The sequence below is a fragment of the Staurois parvus genome, unplaced genomic scaffold (genome assembly GCF_062004578.1).
Source record: "Staurois parvus isolate SC_StPar_1 unplaced genomic scaffold, SC_StPar_1.0 ptg000204l, whole genome shotgun sequence".
NCBI lineage: Eukaryota > Metazoa > Chordata > Amphibia > Anura > Ranidae > Staurois > Staurois parvus.
The window spans coordinates 2,273,503-2,293,958 of record NW_028318000.1 but is presented as its reverse complement, the minus strand read 5'-3'; the positions used below and the strand labels follow the sequence as shown (position 1 = coordinate 2,293,958).

The window sequence follows — 20,456 nt, the reverse complement described above, 5'->3', positions numbered from 1 at the left end:
ATCAGAGACTCAACCTTGCAGCCAGTCAAACACCTGGAACTAATTATACTGGTGTATTTAAGGGACATTCAGACCTGCAGACTCTGCCTTGGTGTGTGTTTTTCCTGGGCCCTGTATCTTGTAAACCTGCGTTCCTGTTCCTGTCTTGTTGCTGACCCTGCTTGATTCTGACCTCTGCTGACTTCTCCTGTTCTGATCCCTGGCTTGTGACCCTGACCATCCCTCTGCCTGACCCTCTGTACCACGCTGCCCGCTACCTGCTTAACCTGGCCTGTGACCCCGACCATTCTCCGCTTGCTCCCCCTGTACCTACCTGCCCGATTGATATTGACCCGGCCTGCCTGACGACGCTTGCATTGTATGTACTGTTATCTGTGGGTGGTTGGTTTGGTTTGTTTGCACTGTGTTATGTTTTAGTATTGCACTGCGTTTATGTTTGTATTGTTAGTGTTAATAAATTATATTGTTTATAACATATCTGAAGTCTGCGTTTCCCTGCGTCAGTCACATACCTCTGGTCACACCCGGGAGCCCTGACAGCTTGGCAACATGCATTTTCCACTTGCATCCAGAAACAAGAAACAGTCCATGTGCTTGTTTTTTAGTTTTATTAGGGAATTTTCCTTGGATAGGGTAAAGTGTTTATGGGATGTCCAATTTGATTGCAGAATAACAGTTTGAGGACAGCTTCCTTCTCTAAAAAATGCTACAGCAATGCCAGATAAATGACTGTGGTCCAGCTGGAACACTGACAGCCTCTTCCGCAAAGTACAGCAACTTGCAGGAGCTCTGAGTCCCCTTGACTGGATTTTAGCAAAGTCTCAACTTGTAGGAGCTCTAAGTCCCCTAAGTGTTCAAAATACCAGTCCACCTGGCTATAGTATCTGATTTCAGGACAAGGAATTGGGTAAGCTATGAACTGTCCCCTGAAGACTTGCCAGAACTTGCATCCAGTAGACTTTTCCCTTCTAGGCGACGGAGGGGTAGAGGTACTCACACTGCCCTTGTCCTGCAGCTATGGATAGAACTAATTTCAGGCCTCTGTAGCTGGGCTGGTTCCTCTCCGAGCTTGGCAGTCTGTCCTTACCCAGATGGACTGCAGGGCAGTGGAGCTCCTTCATTCAGCTCTCCTCCTCTAGTTTCCAGCTTACAGCCTGGAAGCAAGACCCCTCTTCTCTGGAGTCCCCTCCAAGGCTACACAAAAGCACCTCTCAGTGCTCCATCTTCCACCCAACTCCCCATCTGGCCAGGCTCTATCATATTTATGGGCTGCTCTGCCACACTGCCAGGCCTCCTGCCTGAGACTGGACAGACTCCCATAAATATGCAGATCAAATCCTCCTCACCTCAGTCTACTGACTTCTAGAAGCTTCTCCAAACTTCTAGAGTGGGGGAGGTACCCGAGGACTGACCTGTAGAACCCTCCAGCCCCAACCTGAAGTAACCCTCTGACTAAGCCCAGGCTCCTAGCAAGCCTCTAAGTACTCTAAACAACTATGTGCACCAGACAGCACTACATCCATATGAGTGTCAGCAGCAATACAAAGTGTTGCCTGATGTTTTGATGGGCTGTGCATAGCCAAAACTTTGATGCCTAACCACTTTCCCTTGAACATAAGTATGGACTTTGACAGTGTTATGAACTAGCGATGTAACATTCTTCACTTTCTTTAGCTTACTGAATGGGGTAGGTTTACAGGGGGGAAGCCCAGGGAAAGTGTCCTCAAAACCTTGCTAGTGTCCTATCACCTGAAGGTACCAGTCTATAACCCAGGGTCTATGAATACTCAGCCTGTGTCCTCTACTGTATGATTAATATATGTTTTTACACTGTGGGAGACTTTTGACTATATTTAGCATTATTAATATTCAGGAGACAATGTTATACCCTGATTCATGTTTCCCATGGGGGTCCAGCCATCCTACTAGTGGGAAAAAGGTAAGTGTTGTAGCACATAAACTTCATTACTTTAAAATGTAGGTAAAATTTCCTCAGGCTTTAGAATTGCTGTTTGACTATTCCCTTACCTGTCATATCCCAAATGTCATGCAGTTATTTGAAATACTGTACCAGTTACCATTTCCTTACATCTCTCTAACTACTGTCTTAGTCAGTTCTAAACATGTCAGCATGAAAGGTTCTGACCCATCGTTTAATCTCTATCTTTTCCCGTTCCCTTGATACATGAAAAGGAAATGCAGTCAATATGTTTTATTTATTAAAATGCATGAAGCATCTTGGACTTACTACAAGCATCATGCAAAATTAAGCAAATACCAGAAAACCTCTTAAGTATTCAATGCGTATGCTATTTGTCACTTCCGATCTTGAATGTATGAATGTATTATAATTTCATTGATTTTTGTCTTTCTCTGAATGTTTTGTTGTATGAATTATTTAATTAAAATGCAATAGCAGGAAATAACAACATAACCATTATACATATATTATAGATAGATAGATAGATAGATAGATAGATAGATAGATAGATAGATAGATAGATAGATAGATAGACTCACTGGCCACTTTATTAGGTACACCTTACTAGTGCCAAGAAAATATCCCCCGCACCATTACACCACCACCACCAGCCTGAACCGTTGATAAAAGGCAGGAGGGATCCATGCTTTCATGGTTATGCCAAATTCTGACCCTACCATCTGAATGTCATAGCTGAATCAATCTGCCCATTCTCCTCTGACAGCAACAAGGCATTTTTGTCCACACAACTGCCACTCACTGGATATTTTCTCTTTTTTCTGACAATTCTCTGTAAACCCTAGAAATGGTTGTGCATGAAAATCCCAGAAGATCAGTAGTTTTTGAAATACTCAGACCAGCCTATCCAGCACCATGTGCACCAGACCAACAACCATGCCACGTTCAAAGTCACTTACATTCCCTTTCTTCCCCATTCTGATGCTCGGTTTGAAATGCAACAAGTTGTCTTCAAGTCTAGATGCCTAAATGCATTGAGTTGCTGCCATGTGATTGGCTGATTAGCAATTTGTGTTACCAAGTAATTGAACAGGTGTACCTAATAAAATGGCCGGTGAGTGTAGTTCTGACAGCTCTGCCCCCCCTTTAGATCAAAAGAAACACTCAGCTGAAGCTCAAACTATCAGTTGAATATCAAATCCAAATAAAGCGTTTAATGACTGCCACCAAATACCTACACACATGGATACTCACCTGCATCTTATCATCACACACACACACACACATGCATTGGTAATTTAACCACCTCCCGCCTGCCATATAAGGAAATGATGGGAGGGCGGTGATTCTCTAGTTCTGGGAAGACGTCATATGACGTCCTCTCACTCTAACTGTGCAGGCGCCCCCAGGAGCAGATGGCACGGTGATCGGTGGTGCACTGTGTCCCTGGGACATAGCAGATCACCGATCAGAGTAAAGAGCCGATGATGTTGGTTCTGTCATGTGTCCAATCACAGCTGATCATATGTGAACAGGAAATGCTGGTTATCGGCAGTCTTCTCTTCACTCTGACAGCACGTGAGGAGAGGAGAGCTGGTAATTGGCATTCCTCAGAGGGGACATCTACACTGATCATCAGCCCCATTAGTGCCACCTGTCAGTGCCCATCAATGCCACCTGTCAGTGCCCATCAATGCCACCTGTACGTGCCCATCAGTGCCACATACCAGTGCTCATCAGTGCACATCAATGCCACCTGTCAGTGCCCATCAATGCCACCTGTACATGCCCATCAGTGCCACATACCAGTGCTCATCAGTGCACATCAATGCCACATATTAGTGCCTACCAGTGCACATCAATGTCACATATCAGAGCCCATCAGAGCTGCCTTTCAGTGCCAACTATCAGTGCCAGTCAGTGCCACCTATCAGTGCCAGTCAGTGTTGCCTATCAGGGCTGCCAATAAGTGCCACCTATCAGTGCCAGTCAATGCCACCTATCAGTGCCAGTAAGTGCCATCTACCAGTGCTCATCAGTGCCACCTATTAGTGCCGCCTAACAGTTCCAGTCAGTGCCGCCTAACAGTTCCAATCAGTGCCACATATCAGTGTCAGTCAGTGCCACCTATCAGTGCCCATCAGTGCGTCTATCAGTGCCATATATGAGTGCTGCCTTTCAGTGTCCATCGGTGATGCCTGTCAATGCCCACAAGTGATGCCTGTCAATGCCCATCAGTGCCTCCTCATCAGTGCCGCCTATCAGTGCCCATCACTGCCACCACCTCCTCATCAGTGCCACCTATCAGTGCCCTCATTAGCGCACATCAGTGAAGGAGAAAAATTACTTATTTACAAAATTTTATAACAGAAACTAAGAAAAAACATTTTTTTTTTCAAAAATTGTCAGTCTTTTTTAGTTTGTTTAGCAAAACTAAAAGACTGAGTGGTGATTGAATACCACCAAATGAAAGCTCTATCTGTCTCAAAAAAATGTTTAAAAATGTGTTTAGGTACAGTGTTGAATGATCGGGCAATTGTCATTAAAAGTGTGACAGTGCTGAAAGCTGAAAATTGGCCTGGGCAGGAAGGGGGTAAAAGTGCTCTGTAGGTAAGTCGTTAAAAACCAAAACAGAGTGCCACTATGAGAAGCTGACCAGTAGGTAAAAATGCTTTGCATGAGCGATTTATGAATCTGTATGTGTGTGTTTATAAGAAATCAGCGAGTACCCCAGCATGTGGATGTTTGGTGGCAGTCACTGAATGTAAAGGATATTTTAACTATTTGACTATCACTGTACATTTTAAAACGGAGCTAAAGTTCTGCTGTTACATACTGTGAGCAGGCAGGTTTTGTATTGCAGAAGAAACATGCAATCTATCATCTGCAATAAACTATACCTACCTGCATCAGGAATGTAAACTGATGCCTGTGTGCGGGAGTGACGTCATCCTGCTCTCCTGGAGGGCCAAAAATTGGCACACAAGAGAAGATACTGGCGCCATTGAGGAACCATTGGAAATGTGAGTATTGATCCCTTTGGTTTAAAGGAAGAAGTTGGTGGACGTGGTATGCTGGAGCTATACTCTCCTGTCAATTTTATATATATATTTTTGTATAGCAAAAAATAAATACCCAGTAATACCACCAAAAATTAAGCTTTATCTGTTTCTAAAAAGATGTGTAATGCATTTGGGTACCCTTTTCGCATGTCATTGTCAATCAAACTATCACAGCACTACATTATATGACATTCAGTATTTCAATAGCGATGGGGTTCAAGATCTCTGCATTCCAGGATTTGCAGCAAACTCCTGCTGTTTGCAATACACAAATGGGCAAACAAAATGACTGCTAGTACAGCAGGAAGTCATACATTTAGCAGCAGTATTACCACTGATAAATGAAAGACTGTTTTGGCCATGCAACATCATTGGTTGGTGGAATGCAGGCTGCATCCAATGTCGTAGCAACCACCATCCCACTACTTGCTGACTTATTCGTACACAAGCTAGAAGGCATCCTGGGTGATTTAATTGACCAAACATGGTGATGGCTATATTTGGTCAATGACATCAGCCAGCAATACGGGCCAGTCTGTTGATGTTCAGCAGCCTGCCAACAAGCTGTCAATTGCAGAGAGAGTAGCAAAGGGAGCAGGATCATTATGCATGAGTCATTAGGTTTGTGTTGGCGGGTCAGTAGGATGCTCAATGGCATCACCTGGGATCCCCCAGTCGCATTGTTAACAAGCAGAAGGAAACCAGAGAATAAAAATTTTATTTAGGTTATGCTGTCATTTTTTTTGCATTAGTATAATCCCTTGCATATTAATCTTGAACACAGAGAATTAATTTTCAAAATTCACCTCCCAATAGCTTCAATGGAGTTTGCAGTAAGGTTTCCCATTTTAACCAACTCCATGAACGCCCTGTGCAAATAGAACCCAAGCACATTTGTTTATTACTATACATCTGTTGGCAGGTGCAGTGTGGTGCAGTGGTAGTAAATACACAGAGTCCAGTTACAGTAACAGAACTTGTATTAACGTCAGAGTTCAACTTTGCAAACAGCCCAGCGAGAAGGTACCCAACCGGGAACACTCACAGGTTGTAATGGCAATGTAGAACAGAGCAGGTCCTGGACATGCCAACAGCATCTGTCTCAGAGGGTGGAATGTGGCTTGGCTGGTCTGTACCCAAATGGGAGGATTCTATGGAGGATGGCATGCCCCTATTCTGTCTCTGCTGATCTGGAACCTTTTCCTACCACTTTTCACTTTCCCTGACTAATGGGTGACCTATCCCCACACTACCTACTCGCAAAATGCTCCTCAAACCCAGGAGCCAGGGTCTTAAAAAGAGACTCTGCCTGACTCAAGGTGGCCCAAGCATCCAACCAGATAGCTTCCCCAGTGAACCAGGAAACCATAGAGGAACATTGTCCCTCCTGACTTCCTCTCCAGCTACCATGCCACCGTGGTTGAGCGTCACCTGCAGTGGAGAAAGTAGACTGCATCAATAGAGAGAAATAAAGGATCAATAGAAAACGTATGTAGCACAAACAAAGTAGTACAGGAAAACAGTATATATATATATATATATATATATATATATATTTACAAACGTGAATATAGTGACAGAGATATTGAACTATATGTAATCTCATAAACAATCATAAATCCCGTTGCAAGAAGTGTGATTATAGAAATACACTGCGAAGAACATGATTAGAGAGTAAAATTGATATATGGTATGTAATTCCATAGGTTCAAGCATGAATATGAGAAAGATAGATAAATCAATGCTGCAAAAGACTGATGCACAGAGAACACACTATAAACCAAGAGTGGAATGAGTTAAAAACATTAAGCTACATTGCAAACACACATCTATATATACAGATGCAAAACATATCCAGAAATCCAGAAATCAATAGTAAAAAGAAATCATCTCTAATGTTGGGTGTCTTATGTGTGTGAATGCCGCTACATTATTTAAAACTGTTAGTTTTGCTTTTTACATTTTACAATGGGGTTCCTCAAGACTGTGCATTATTTCAAAGAGTGCCTTGAGTGAAAAAAGGTTGAGAAACACTGGATTAATTGAACACACAGATATATTTTATATCTACCATATTGCACATTAGCAGCCAGAGCTGAACCTTGTAGCTCTCTTACAACATGTGTCTATCTGCCCCATACTGGCATCATATCCACTGGAGCATTTGCGTTTTGCAGAGCAGAGTAGGGACTGTTCATAGAAGGTTTACTCTGACATAGTTGGCCAGCTTAATCATGTAGTGCAATATATGTGAACTAAAATCCCTTTTTTGTTGCAAAATTTGCTAGTAGGGGTATATAACAGTGTGCATAGGCTTCATCCAGGTGGTTCTGTGTTAAAATGTGGTCACAGCCCATTATCACCTGATGGAATATAAACATAGAAGCTATTAGGATTTCGACACAGGTATATTTTGTTTATATTGCATTGCAGCTCATTGGCCAGACGGGAACCTCATACACCTTTTGTCTATTTGCCCCATACTGGCACTATATCCATTGAAAAATTTGCATTTTGCTGAGTAGATTAGGGACTAGTCATACAGGGATTACTTAATCATGCATTGCAATATACTGTATGTGAATCGAAAATCTGTTTTTTTGGTAAAGTTTGCTAGTAGCAGTATATAGCAGTGTGCAGAGGGTTCATCCAGATGTTTTAGTGTTAACATGTGATTTACGCATGGGTATATATAATTTGTTCCACTCAGCCCCACCTCTATGCGCAGGATTTGATTGACAGCAGCGGGAGCCAATGGCTCCTGTTGCTGTCTCCAAGCAGAGAGAAATGGGCACAGCACATGATCAAGACTCAGGTAAATATAAAGAGGATGAGCAGACAATACAAGCACTGGGACATTTTTACCTTAATGCAGGGAATACATTAAGGTAAGAAGATATCCAGGTTTTAGAACCACTTTAGTTCCTAATTTCTGAAACCACATCTTTTTAGCTGAGCTGGAGTGGCTAACTACTAGAGTAATATGATCAGTTCCAATATATTAACAAGAGCAAAGTACTAAATAAAGCAGTGAACTAATCACGTGGGCAGGAAATAACATAACTCTGAGAAACTTCTGTGTGATAACATACAAAATGATATACGAAGGAGGGACATTCAAGTCAAACCGGGACTTTTCATTTTCCAGGTATAAAAAGGGATGCCAGTGTGGCGGTTCTAAATGCAGTAGTATGAGGCAAGTGTGTCCTATTACTGAGAGGCAGCGCATATGTCAGGGGCCAGTCCAGAGACCGCTAATCAAGATGGCAGACAACAGTAAAAACATGTGGTGATGAAGTTTCTTGTGAATGAAGACATAAAATCTGCAGATATCTACAGAAGACTTTAAGCACAGTACAATGATGAGATGCTCATCCACAGTAAGACATTTGAATGGTGTACACATTTCAAAGAAGGCTGTATCTCCATCAGTGACAATCTTGGTCATTCTTGTGAACATTCAGCGTATGGAACGTCTGATTCTGGATAATTGCCGCATAACCTGTCATGAAATTGCACAAGACACAATTCTTTCTGTGGGAACAGTGAACACAATGATGAAGAAGTGAAGCAGGCTGTCCTAGGATGGTTCAGGCGTACTGACAAATCTTTCTATGCCGAAGCTTTCCAAGCGTTAGCTAAAGGTTGGGATGAGTGAATAAATGTAGCAGAGGAGTATGTCGAAAAATAAATGCACTTTCCACTTCTTGAAATTTGTTCTTTTATTATATAAACTCAAAAGTCTTGGTTTGACTTGAACGCCCTTTGTACAAGGAAGCCAAGCTTGATTTTTCTAGTCAGTATATGACAATCATAACTGGTAGACAACTGAACTAAAAGGTCATTTTGATTCACAATAAAATAAAAAAAAGTCTTATATAGCAATTATATATAACTACTAAAGCAAGTTACTTTACAAATATTGTGCAGGGAAACTTTATTAAAAACCCTCAATAAGCAGTCAACACCTGAAATAAGACTACAATGTCACCATAGTTTTACTGTGAGCGCATTGAACAGCTAAATTAAAATAAAGTAATACATATAATTTTAAACATTAACAAAACTTGTTGCAAACTTGTTACTTGCAATGTGACATTCATTTTTACTTTCAGGGCAGAGAAGACATTGTTTATAATGCTATTCTCAAATATTCTAGCACCTCATTTGCACTGACATATAAGATATAACATACCTTTGTGCTCTCTGAATTGCTGAAAAAGAATGTCTCTTCATATGGTGAGATTGGATTACTGCTTTCATCTCCAGATTGCTCTGCATTAATTAAATAAATGAATAATCACATTCTGAATACAATTCACACACATCAGTGTCTACAAAAAGACAGAGATGAACTTGAATCTTGCGCAATGTTAACCATAAACATCAAGCACAAAACCTGGATGTATTTATACAGAAAGTACACACTTTGCATATGAAATAAAGGGGTTGATTTACTAAAGGTAAAATAGATTGTGCACTTTTCAAGCTGCAGTTGCACTCTGCTTCAGTAGTTGCTCTTAGCAAATGAGCAGAAGCTCTGCTGACTTCCATCATCCAATCATGTGCAAGCAAAAATGCTGTTTTTGTTTCCTTGCATGTACTGTAATTGGGTATTCTTTGCAAAGTCATTTACTACGCTTTGCTGCACCTGCACTGTGCAAAGTGCACAGTATTTCCCTTTAGTAAATCAACCCCATAGTCTTTGTACTGAGACTGTCCCTCTACAAAGCTGTCTCTTTAGCCCCAGTTCACACTGATGCAGTATGGGATTCACAATGATTCCTGTGTGTTTCTCGCTCAACGCTAAGTTGACGACACCCCAAAACCGGTTCTCAAAATGCAGTGCGATTGGCCAAATCAGTTGAAATTCAATCAGTGTATGGCCAAACTTTCCTTTCTTCTGTGCTGTACATCCCTTTTCCTTTTTCATTTTTTTTCCCTCTGTTTTTTTTGTATAATAGATCCAGTTAAGTGAAATTTCAAATATCAAAAAATATCAAAACTCATTTTAGGGAGTTGTAGGGAGAATAAATTTTGGAGCATTGATTTTCAATAGGGCAGGGATCTCTAGCAGACTCATGAAGCCTTTCTCCAGTCTCCTGAAGCATATCCACAGTCTCTAACCATCTCTTGTTGCTTGTTTGTATTCCCTGACAGCTTTTTGTAGAATATTATGTCAGGCTCTTTGGTGGTGTTAGGGGCTGCCCCTGTTTTATGAAAGTTGACTGCCACTGCTGTAAAGTTTGTCTTTTTGATTTTAGAATATTGCAATATATTAAGGACTTCTAATGCATGTGGACTGTTTTATGCAATTCTTCCAAACCTGAACAAGTGTGAATGTAAGTATTTCTAACTCTCCTCTAAATTGTATGATCTTCCTACTTGTTCCACACTGGTAAGACTAGAGGGTCAACGTAAAGACAAACCAACCAGCATTTTCTGAAGAAGGTCAACATGGAGACCTCATGTAACCATCATTGCTGGTCTGGTTTATTTAGGAAATTGGCAGCAATATATTTTGGGCTGGGTTATTAATAAGGCATATCCCTTGTCTGCCACTTCCCTTATTAATAAGACAAAATCCCTTGTCTTTCTGTAATGGTTGCCTCAATGTTTGATGACCAATTGCAGTCACTTCACTAACCTAAAGGAACCTGTAGACTGAGTTGGAATATAGAAAAGCACTGTAGAGGTTAAGGAATTTATGTACAGTTTTATAAGCCACTAATGTTGAAGATGAATTGACCCAAGGGAGCTGTATGTCACTATGTCAAGAGAGAAAGATTTCACTATCCCCCCCCCCCAGTCACTTTACAAGCAAGATGGCAGCTTGGGAAGTTCTAAGAGTCATACAAACCAGCACATAATAATAAATCTCATAAAATAACAAATGTCCTTCTTTGAGCATCCTGCTTTGCTTGGAGGAATACGAATCCCCTTCATTCATAGCTGGATACAGAGAAAAGCACACTTTTATTGCAGTCTTGGTTTCCATCTTCCACCCTCTCTCTTTCTCTAACAGACATCTTCAGCAGTTACATTTTCTCTACAGGCAGAGAATCCCCAGAAGCTGATTCCCCTCTCCTATCTGCTCTCTGTCATTACGGCTTGTCAAGATCAACAATTCCAGAGCTGATATAGTGCTTTGATTGGTAAGGAGTGCCAACATAAACACAAAAAAGCATTAAAAGCATATTTCACACAACATTCCCTTTCTAGTTAAAAAAGACAAATACATTATAATACAAAAACATTTGGGTGTAGGGGGGGATTTAGAGCTCAGTCTTGAAGCTGAATTTGGATACACTGGATTAGGAAAAATGTTTAAGATTTGCTCAGTTAGGTATCTTGCACTGATCAATTACCTTAAGAAAACTATAAAGTCCACAATGTATATTGCAAACAGCTGCTCCCATTTAAACCTTTTTTTCTGGCAGTGATAACAAGGTCACACGTTTGATAATATATTGTATCCAATGTTCATGTGCAGTTATTTCCTGGTTTCTTGTATTGTAGTGTTTTTGTGTTATTCTCAATGGCTTCTAGGATTTCTTATGATCTCCTAAGAGTAGTGCAGCATAGCATTTTACAATATAATCCATCATACACTTCCTCATTACTGTATGAGGGTTATATTACATACAAGCTTCATGTTTAAATATTTATTTACCCAATCTTATGCTTTGAGATTTTTAGGTATTATATGCAATGATGTCAGATTTTTGATAACTGATTATTTACTATTTATGGACAGTTATTTGCTGGTTCTTTGCAATTTGTGCATTTTTTGTGCTGAGTTACAATTTATCTTCACTGTCTATTGGGACCTCTTGTGGTCTTATTAGAGTAATGCACTGAGCTTGTTTTCTAGTCTAATCCATCATACATATCCTCATTCCTGAACAGAGATCACACACATGGTTACATTTTTAAAGACCGTTATGCCAAATCATAGGTTCATTGCCTTTTATATTTAGATATACTGTAAATCACAGTGTTCTTTGCTTAAAAAATGCTAAAGCTTGCAGTTGTATTAATATAATATCATTATAATCTATACAATGTACGTTGAAGCATGATATCAGCCCCTGCACCAATAAAGCTAACATTATAATAGCTCATGCAGTCTATCACACAAACATTACAGTCAGTATTCATTTTAAGCCAGTTTATGTGCCAGTATATTTTGTTTTACTATCAGAGGAAACTTGAATTCCCAAAGCAACACTAAAGAAATTTGGAGACAGCAGTCTAACTTTACGTGGCCCTGATCCCAATGGGATCAATGTGATTCCCAGAATGAAAGTAGTGTATAAAGTCAGCAGCATTAGCCATAATGCTAGGGAAGCTGTGTACTATGGGTAAAATGAAAAAATAGTACATGCAATGCTTAAGCATTCTACATTTTTTCACAGTAAGTACTATATGCATAACACTGCTCAATTCTCAATTTAAAGCTGGGCTGCATGCAATCAGCTAAATTCACATATACTGTATATATATATATATATATATATATATACACACACACACACACTTTTTTACCTGCTCCATGATTTCCTTAGCTAGCCTTGTGATCCAAGAACCAGAATAAAGTCAGTGAATTGTGAACTCAGTTACATTTCTTGACTACAGTTAAAGCCCAGCTGACTCCTCCTTATTTATTATTGTAATACCGATAATTGCTACATATTTATTACCCTATATGTAGCCTGGCTGCATTACAAACGTAAATAAGGAGGGTTCATTTGGGCTCCTCCAGACAAATGCCTTTGTTGCCAAACTGTCCCTAAGCTGCAAATGGACAATAAAACAGCAGCAGAAGCCTAAGGTGGTCAAAATGCTGATCCATTGTGAATGCTAAGATTCAAGGGATTCCAGGAGGATTATTGTAAGAAGATTCAGGTTGTTCTATGCAAAATATTTATTATGTTTTAATGAGCACAGAATAAGTATTGGATTAAAGTTCAGCCTTTAAAGTAGAATTATTGGGTAATGCTAAGCTTAAAACTGCTCCCACCCCCCTTCGAAGACCTACACTTACCTATCCTAAGCGCACTCCAGTCCAGTCACGTGATTGGTTCTTCTCTCTCAACTAGCAGCAGCTTCAGGGGAGAGGAGGAAGTGCAGACAGGGGATGCCCCATAGTAATTCTATGGATGACGTCACCACCAAGGTATTCCAGCCATTATTGGATCGCTCTCTCCTCTCCCTTATAGCGACTGCTGGGGAGATCACATGACCAAACTGGAGCGCTCTGAAAACAGGTAAGTATCTGCATCTTCCTTTTACATGGTAGTTAGTATAGGTGTTAGAAAGGGAGTGGGATACATTTTAAGCTTAGAGAGTGTTACTCTGGAATTCTAATTTAACCCCTTCACCGACGTAACACAAATATGCAGCATCACAGAACTGGGCTTTTTTCCGTGGGGCCGCATATTTGTGTATCTGTCTTTGTGCTGGGAGCACAGCGCGTGTCACTGAAAGCCCGAGGTCCAATTCTAATGATCGGGTCCTGGGACATCCAACTCCAGGTCATATGATCGCTGTGATAGCCTCTGATTGGCTATAACAGTGATCAGTCACTGTACAGCCCGCTCCCCTTGTTTTTTTTTTCCTCTATGGATGAAATAGAGCGATACATTGTATCTCTCTCTCTCTCCTTGCATAGATGAAACAAAACACAAAAACTGTTTGTTAAAAAAAAAGATAAATATTGAAAAAATAAAATAAAAACTAAAGAAAAAATAACAAAATCAAAGTTTGATCTAGTTCAGTGTCAGGGTTAGTGTTTGGGTCAAGGTCAGGGTCAAGAGTCAAGGTCAAAGGTCAGAGTCAAAGGTCAGGATTTTTATTTTTTTTAAATTGGTATCAGTGTCAGTTAGTGTCAGTGTGTTTTAGGTAAAAAAAAAACAAAAACAAAATGCGCACTATTGTTTCTGGACTGTAGTACAGGCACAAAAACCAAACAACATACACATATATGGTATCGCTGCAATCATCAAGAGCTGGAAACTTTATTTTGGGTTGTTCTTTGGAGGTAGGTTATGGTAGTAACAAGAAACACACAGCTAAATTTAAAAAAAAACTTTTTTTTTACTATTTTGGGCTAGTTTTCAGGAGATACCCATTACCATTTGCCACCAAATGAAAGCTCAAATTTTCCTGTAAAAACAAGGTATAATCCACCTGGATGTACAAAGTAGTTGTGATGATATGTATGGGTTTACTAACACATGTCAAAGTTGTAAAATTGTGCTTAGGCGTTAAGATTTGTTTTACCCTTAGGTGTAAAGGGGTTAAGGCCTTGTTCACACCATACGTGCAGAAAAACTGATGGAAACTCACAAGCAGATTTTACTTGCAGAGACAACAGTTTACATCAGTTTTCATGCACGCTTCAATAAGTTTTATACACGAAAAACTCTGCATGGGATATTAGTGTTGTGGTGTGAACAGGACACAGAGAACAATTGATTTTGCTTTGCCCTTGCAGAACGCGTGCAGAGGATGTTTCTGCATCATGGTGTGAACGAGTCCTAAAGCTTATGGAAGCAAATATTCTACTAACTAAACACTGACACTAAAGCTATATTGCTGGTACAGCACCTGGGGAATTTATTTACAATTTAAAATGAATACTTTTTTTTAAATTGTTTTGTTTTTTACAATAAATATTTATTGCTGGTAAATGTACAATTAGTAGACAGAACGACTCATTCAGGAGTGATTTTCAGTAGCAGTTAGTAACAAATTATACACAATCACAATCAGTGCTTGCTATAACACGTGGTTATAACAGGGAAGCGGGGGCTACTGTATACAGCTTCTGCTTTTATATTGGGATGCGTCCAAGTTGAAACACACCCAAGAGTTTGCATAGGTTTTTTTCTACTATATTTACAATCTTTGTTTCACAAATAAATATTTCATAAATTATGACTTACTCCTAAATCAATAATGGTTATCTGAAGAGAGACAAAAATAATCTATATCCAGATAGCTTGTCTCTGATTAACTCCTTGAAAAAGCCATGCAGAGGGAGGGTGACAAAAATGAGTTGCTGCTGACTTACAGGTATAAATTTGTACGTACATTTTAGCTTGAGTTATTAAGCTCTATAATCAACAGGTGGTAACAAGATGTATTGATGACTCCCGAAGGATCTGATGGAATTAACTGGGTCCCCCTACCTGTCCAAAGGCTACCCACCGTGTTACCACTCCCCAGGTAACAGGTTAAAATAGATCTGGGCATTTTAGACTGAGCAACCAATTTTTCCAGGAACGGGGGGGGGGCTGAGAGGCTGTTGGTGATGGGATTTCCACAGAGTTGGTCCTTTGCACTGTAATGTAAAGGGGCACTGTGATATAGTAGAGGGGACTGCACTGTAATGATTATTGATTACAGTGCAGTCCCCTTTATATAATAGTGCCCCTACTAGCAATCACATCCCCTCATCACAGTGCCCTTTGCATTCTACAGACCAGTACCACCAAATACATTTCAGCTCAGCTGGTTAAAGCTCAGACATAGTACATTAAATTTAACCAGCCTATAGCAGGGGAGCTACAAAGATATAGAAAATAGGAGGCCAAGATCTCTACTCTCTGGTACATACACTGCTCAAAAAAATTAAAGGAACCTTTTTAAAACACATCAGATCTCAACAGGGAAAAATATCATGCTGGATATCTATACTGATATGGACTGGGTAATATGTTAAGAATGTAATGATGCCCCATCGTTTGATGGAAATGAAAATTATCAACCTACAGAGGACTGAATTCAAACACATCCCAAAATCAAAGTGAAAAAATTATGCAGCAGGCTAGTCCATTTTGCTGAAATTTCATTGCAGCAACTCAAAATGGTACTCAGTAGTTTGTATGGCCCCCATGTGCTTGTATGCATGCCTGACAACGTCGAAGCATGCTCCTAATGAGATGATTGATGGTGTCCTGGGGTATTTCCTCCCAGATCTGCACCAGGGCATCACTGAGCTCCTGGACAGTCTGAGGTGCAACTTGGGAGTGTCTGATGGACCGAAACATGATATCCTACAGGTGTTCTATTGGATTTAGGTCAGACTAGCGTGGAGGCCATTCAATGGTATCAGTTCCTTCATCCTCCAGGAACTGCCTGCATACTGCATACACATGAGGCCGGGCATTGTCATGCACCAGGAGGAACCCAGGACCCACTGCACCAGCGTAGGGTTTGACAATGGGTCCAAGGATTTCATCCCGATACTCAATGGCAGTCAGGGTGCCATTGTCTAGCCTGTAGAGATCTGTGTTCCTCCATGGATATGCCTCCCCAGACCATCACTGACCTACTACCAAAATGGTAATGCTGAATGATGTTAGAGGCAGCATAATGTTCTCCGCGGCTTCTCTAGACCCTTTCACGTCTGTCACATGTGCTCAGGGTGAACCTGCTCTCATCTGTGAAAAGCACAGGGCGCTAGTGGTGGACCTACCAATTCTGGTGTTCAATGGCAAATGCCAATTGAGCTCTATGGTGTCGGGCCCTTAGGCCACTCTCATGAAGTATGTTTCTGATTGTTGGGTCAAAGACATTCACACCAGTGGCCTGTTGGAGGTAATTTTGTAGGGCTCTGGCAGTGCTCATCCTGTTCCTCCTTGCACAAAGGAGCAGATACCAGTCCTGCTGATGGGTTAAGGACCTTCTCCGGCCCTGTCCACCTCTCCTAGAGTAACTGCCTGTCTCCTGGAATCTCCTCCATGCTCTTGAGACTGTGCTGGCAGACACAGCAAACCTTCTGGCAATGGCACGTATTGATGTGCCATCCTGGAAGAGTTGGACTGCCTGTGCAACCTCTGTAGGGTCCAGGTATCGCCTCATGCTACCAGTAGTGACACTGACCCTATCCAAATGCAAAACTAGTGAAAGAGTCAGAAAAGTTGAGTAGGGAAAAAAATGTCTGTGGCCTCCAGCTGTAAAACCATTCCTGTGTTGGGGGTTGTCTCATTTTTGCCCATCTAATGCACCTGTTGTTAATTTAATTAACACCAAAGCAGCTGAAACTGAATAACAACCCACTCTGCTACTTAACTGACCAGATCAATATCCCAGGAATTCAATTGACTTGATGCTATGTTCTGATTAAAAAGTGTTCCTTTAATTTTTTTGAGCATTTTGAATAGATTACTTAGCATATGTACTATGTAATAGTATGTAATTTTGTTTTTGTTTTATACACCTGAGCATAACAAATAAAGTATTTAGAAAATCAATGAGAATTTCTAACACTATTTCATTTATAGTAATGCTGACAGAGAAAACATATTTAATATTATAACTATGCAGGACTAATTGTGTCATTTTAATTTGATAAAACCAGAACGTATTGTATTATTAATGAATATGCATTTGAAAAAAATCTCCCAGTGCATATTAAATGCATGTATGCTGAGCAGGTGCATAACTTATATTCTTTAGTAAATCATTCCCATAATGAGATTTGACACTTCCCCAATGAATAAGTAGTGCACTTCAGCAGTATAGCATGTCATCCCAATCCATTGTATTGCTGTGTGCATACAGCACAGGCAATCTCAAGACCTGGCGACAGCTGCCTTACTGTAAATCTAAGCCAAAATTCACTCCATCTGTATATTAGTTTAGCATATAGATGTATTTATGCAAGTTGATGTGAAGGATTGACTTACTACTTTCTAAGTTGATAGTAAAATCTCCTTTGGGATCGGTATGTGTCAAAATTTCCCCAGAATTTCTAAAACAAAGAAAACACATACAAGATTCAGTGTAATAAAATACATTATATTCTAACAAATGTTAAAGTGAACCTAAAATTAAAAAAGTGAAGATTTGCTATCTTATAGGAAACCTCTAGAAATAGTAATTGCACATAAGCAGTGCACCGAACAATTGACCTTTTTCTTTTTTTTTTTTTTTTGTATAATCTCTTTTTATTAAAAAGCATTTTTCAAAAAATACAAAGAAAGTACAAGGTATAGAATAGAAGCAGGTATAGAAGCAAACCTGCTGTTGGGGCATCAGGTACAGGCATTCTATATACCGTACTTTGAAAAATGTACCTTCTGTCTTGAATTACTCTTAAAAATTACAGTGCACTTACTGTGCCTAAATATTCCTGTGCCTACAGCCTAATAGTTGTATATCTATTGTGTGAGATTCCATTGTACTGCTGCCTCTGGCTGCTATTGTCACCAGATTTGGAATGAGATTTGGTAAAGTCACTATTGTGATCTGTAGGGCTTTTTTTTCGTAGAGAATAACTGCGGGAACTCAAACAAGCCCCCACCTCCATAGGGGGTTATCATGCCGCATAAGATGGTGGGTGTGGCCTAACAGCGGAGCATTAGTAAACACCAGGACTGCTTTACACACAGAGTAGAGATTTCAAGAGTGTTCTGTATACAGAGTGAAAAGTTCACGAGTATACTATGTACAGAGTGCAGTGTTGAGGTGTGGGCTACATACAGAATGCAGAGTTCAGGAGTGCACTATGTACAGGATGCAGGGTTCAGGAATCAGGAATGTGCTTTGTACAGAGTGCAGGGTTCAGGAGTGTGCTATGTACAGAATGCAGAGTTCAGGAATGTACTACATATAGAGTACAGGGCTCAGGAGTGTGCTATGTACAAAGGGCAAAGTTCAGGAGTTCTCTACGGACAGAGCACAGGGTTCAGGAGTGTTCTACATACAGAGTGCAGGGTTCAGGAGTGCTCTATGCACAGAGTGCAGGGTTCAGGAGTGTTCTACATACAGAGTGCAGGGTTCAGGAGCATGCTACATACAGAATTGAGGAGTGCAGCGTTGGGAAGTACATATCTTCCAACCAAAAATGGTTTACACCCCAAAATGTCCCCAATACAGAGCTCTCCCCCTCAATACCACCTCAATACACACACACACTTTCAGGACAGAGATCTCACACCAACAACCAGCAACCACACACACACACACACGATTCCAGAGCTCTCACCTTTCCCCTAGTCCTCTCTTCACCACCTAAAAAGTATCAGAGAGGGGCTAGAAGAGCAGCTACAACATACAGCATGTGAGTGCAGGCTGACAGAGCAGACTTCATGAGGAGCTTCCACAGTGAGACTAGAGCAGCTGCATAGGTCCCAGTCCCCCTCCCTCTGCTGTCATAGGGATGTGCAGGGCAAGGATGATTTTGTGCGGCTTCCAGGAAAAGGAGCGCTTCTGTATTTACAAATGACAGTAGTGAGTAGCCAGCAAGGGACTTGGACTGGAGGTGGCAGAATGGAGGTCCTCCATATTCCAGCTCAAAAAAGCCTTGGCGATGCTCACTGTTCACCTTGCTGGAGAGAGAGTTGTACCTGAGGATGTGCAGTACATTGATTCCCCTGCTTCTGCTTCATTCATTTTGTGGATCTATACTGAACTAGGAGGGCACTCTGATATTAAGGAGCAAAGACCTGCACCTTTACCAAAGTCAGTAAGACTAAGTTCACACTAGCTTTATTAGCAGGCATTAGACAGGCATTTGGGAAGCATTTTTAATGCTCCCCAAATGTCTATGCAAATTCTACACATGGCAGCACACGGTGCTGTTCACACTGAAGCATTAGCAAAGCCTTGCTGCAAAATTGACGCCTCATGTCCTGTCAGGAGGAGTTGAAGCCTCCCATTCAAGTCTATGGTGATGCTCCTCAAATGCCTGGCAAGCGTTTGTGGCGTGTTTGCGAGGTGGTTGTGGAGCGTTAATACCATTAAACTTCATTATAGGCATTTGTGGTGCGGTTTTAACGCTTGGCAAACACCTATCAAATGCCCCAAAAATGTGCATAGGGCATTTGGGGAGCGTTTGAGGAGCATTAAAAACACTTCCCAAACTCTTTCTAACGCCTGTCAAACGCTATAGGGGCGTTTGGCAAGAGTTAGAAATTAGTCAAGTGTGAATGAGCCCTAATGGGGAAAAGATCAGCTGCCAGAAAACAAGTAATACTGGTGACTAGTCCTTTGCCCTTTGCTTACCATTAAAAAAAAATTACAGTTTTGTCCCTCCTTAATGGAACATGCCATGAAACTGTGTGAGCATCTATAGCTGAGGTAGCAGCAATTCTTCTGCTACCAGGTGCATACTAGCTCAATGGCAATGAAGATGAACTTGCTCAGCTGCTTTACTACATGCCAATACCCTGGAATTATATGTGGCCCCCACAACTTAAGAAGATAACTACAGTCAGTAAGTGTAAATACATAAGATACTAGTTTATAAACACATATTCACAAACTGTGTTGGGACATCATCTCAAACTAACCAGAGGAAAGTTCAAAACTAATATTAGAAAGTATTATTTTACTGAAAGCGTAGCTGATGCTTGGAATAAACTTCCAGCAGAGGTAGTGAGCCAGTCAATGGCTTCAAAAGTGCTTGGGACAAACAGATCTATACTCAGACAAAAAAGTTA

General features: G+C 40.7%; 1 protein-coding gene across 1 annotated transcript in view; it reads right to left on the bottom strand.

Annotated features, from left to right (window-relative positions):
- Positions 1 to 20,456, bottom strand: part of ARAP2 (ArfGAP with RhoGAP domain, ankyrin repeat and PH domain 2) — a 419,396-nt gene that overhangs the window by 381,323 nt on the left and 17,617 nt on the right. The window contains exons 3-4 of the mRNA XM_089678380.1: positions 17,700 to 17,764; positions 9,197 to 9,276 (exon numbers count right to left, since the gene is read on the bottom strand). Coding sequence (XP_089534506.1) covers positions 9,197 to 9,276; positions 17,700 to 17,764 — 145 coding nt within the window. The remainder of the gene's footprint in view (positions 1 to 9,196; positions 9,277 to 17,699; positions 17,765 to 20,456) is intronic.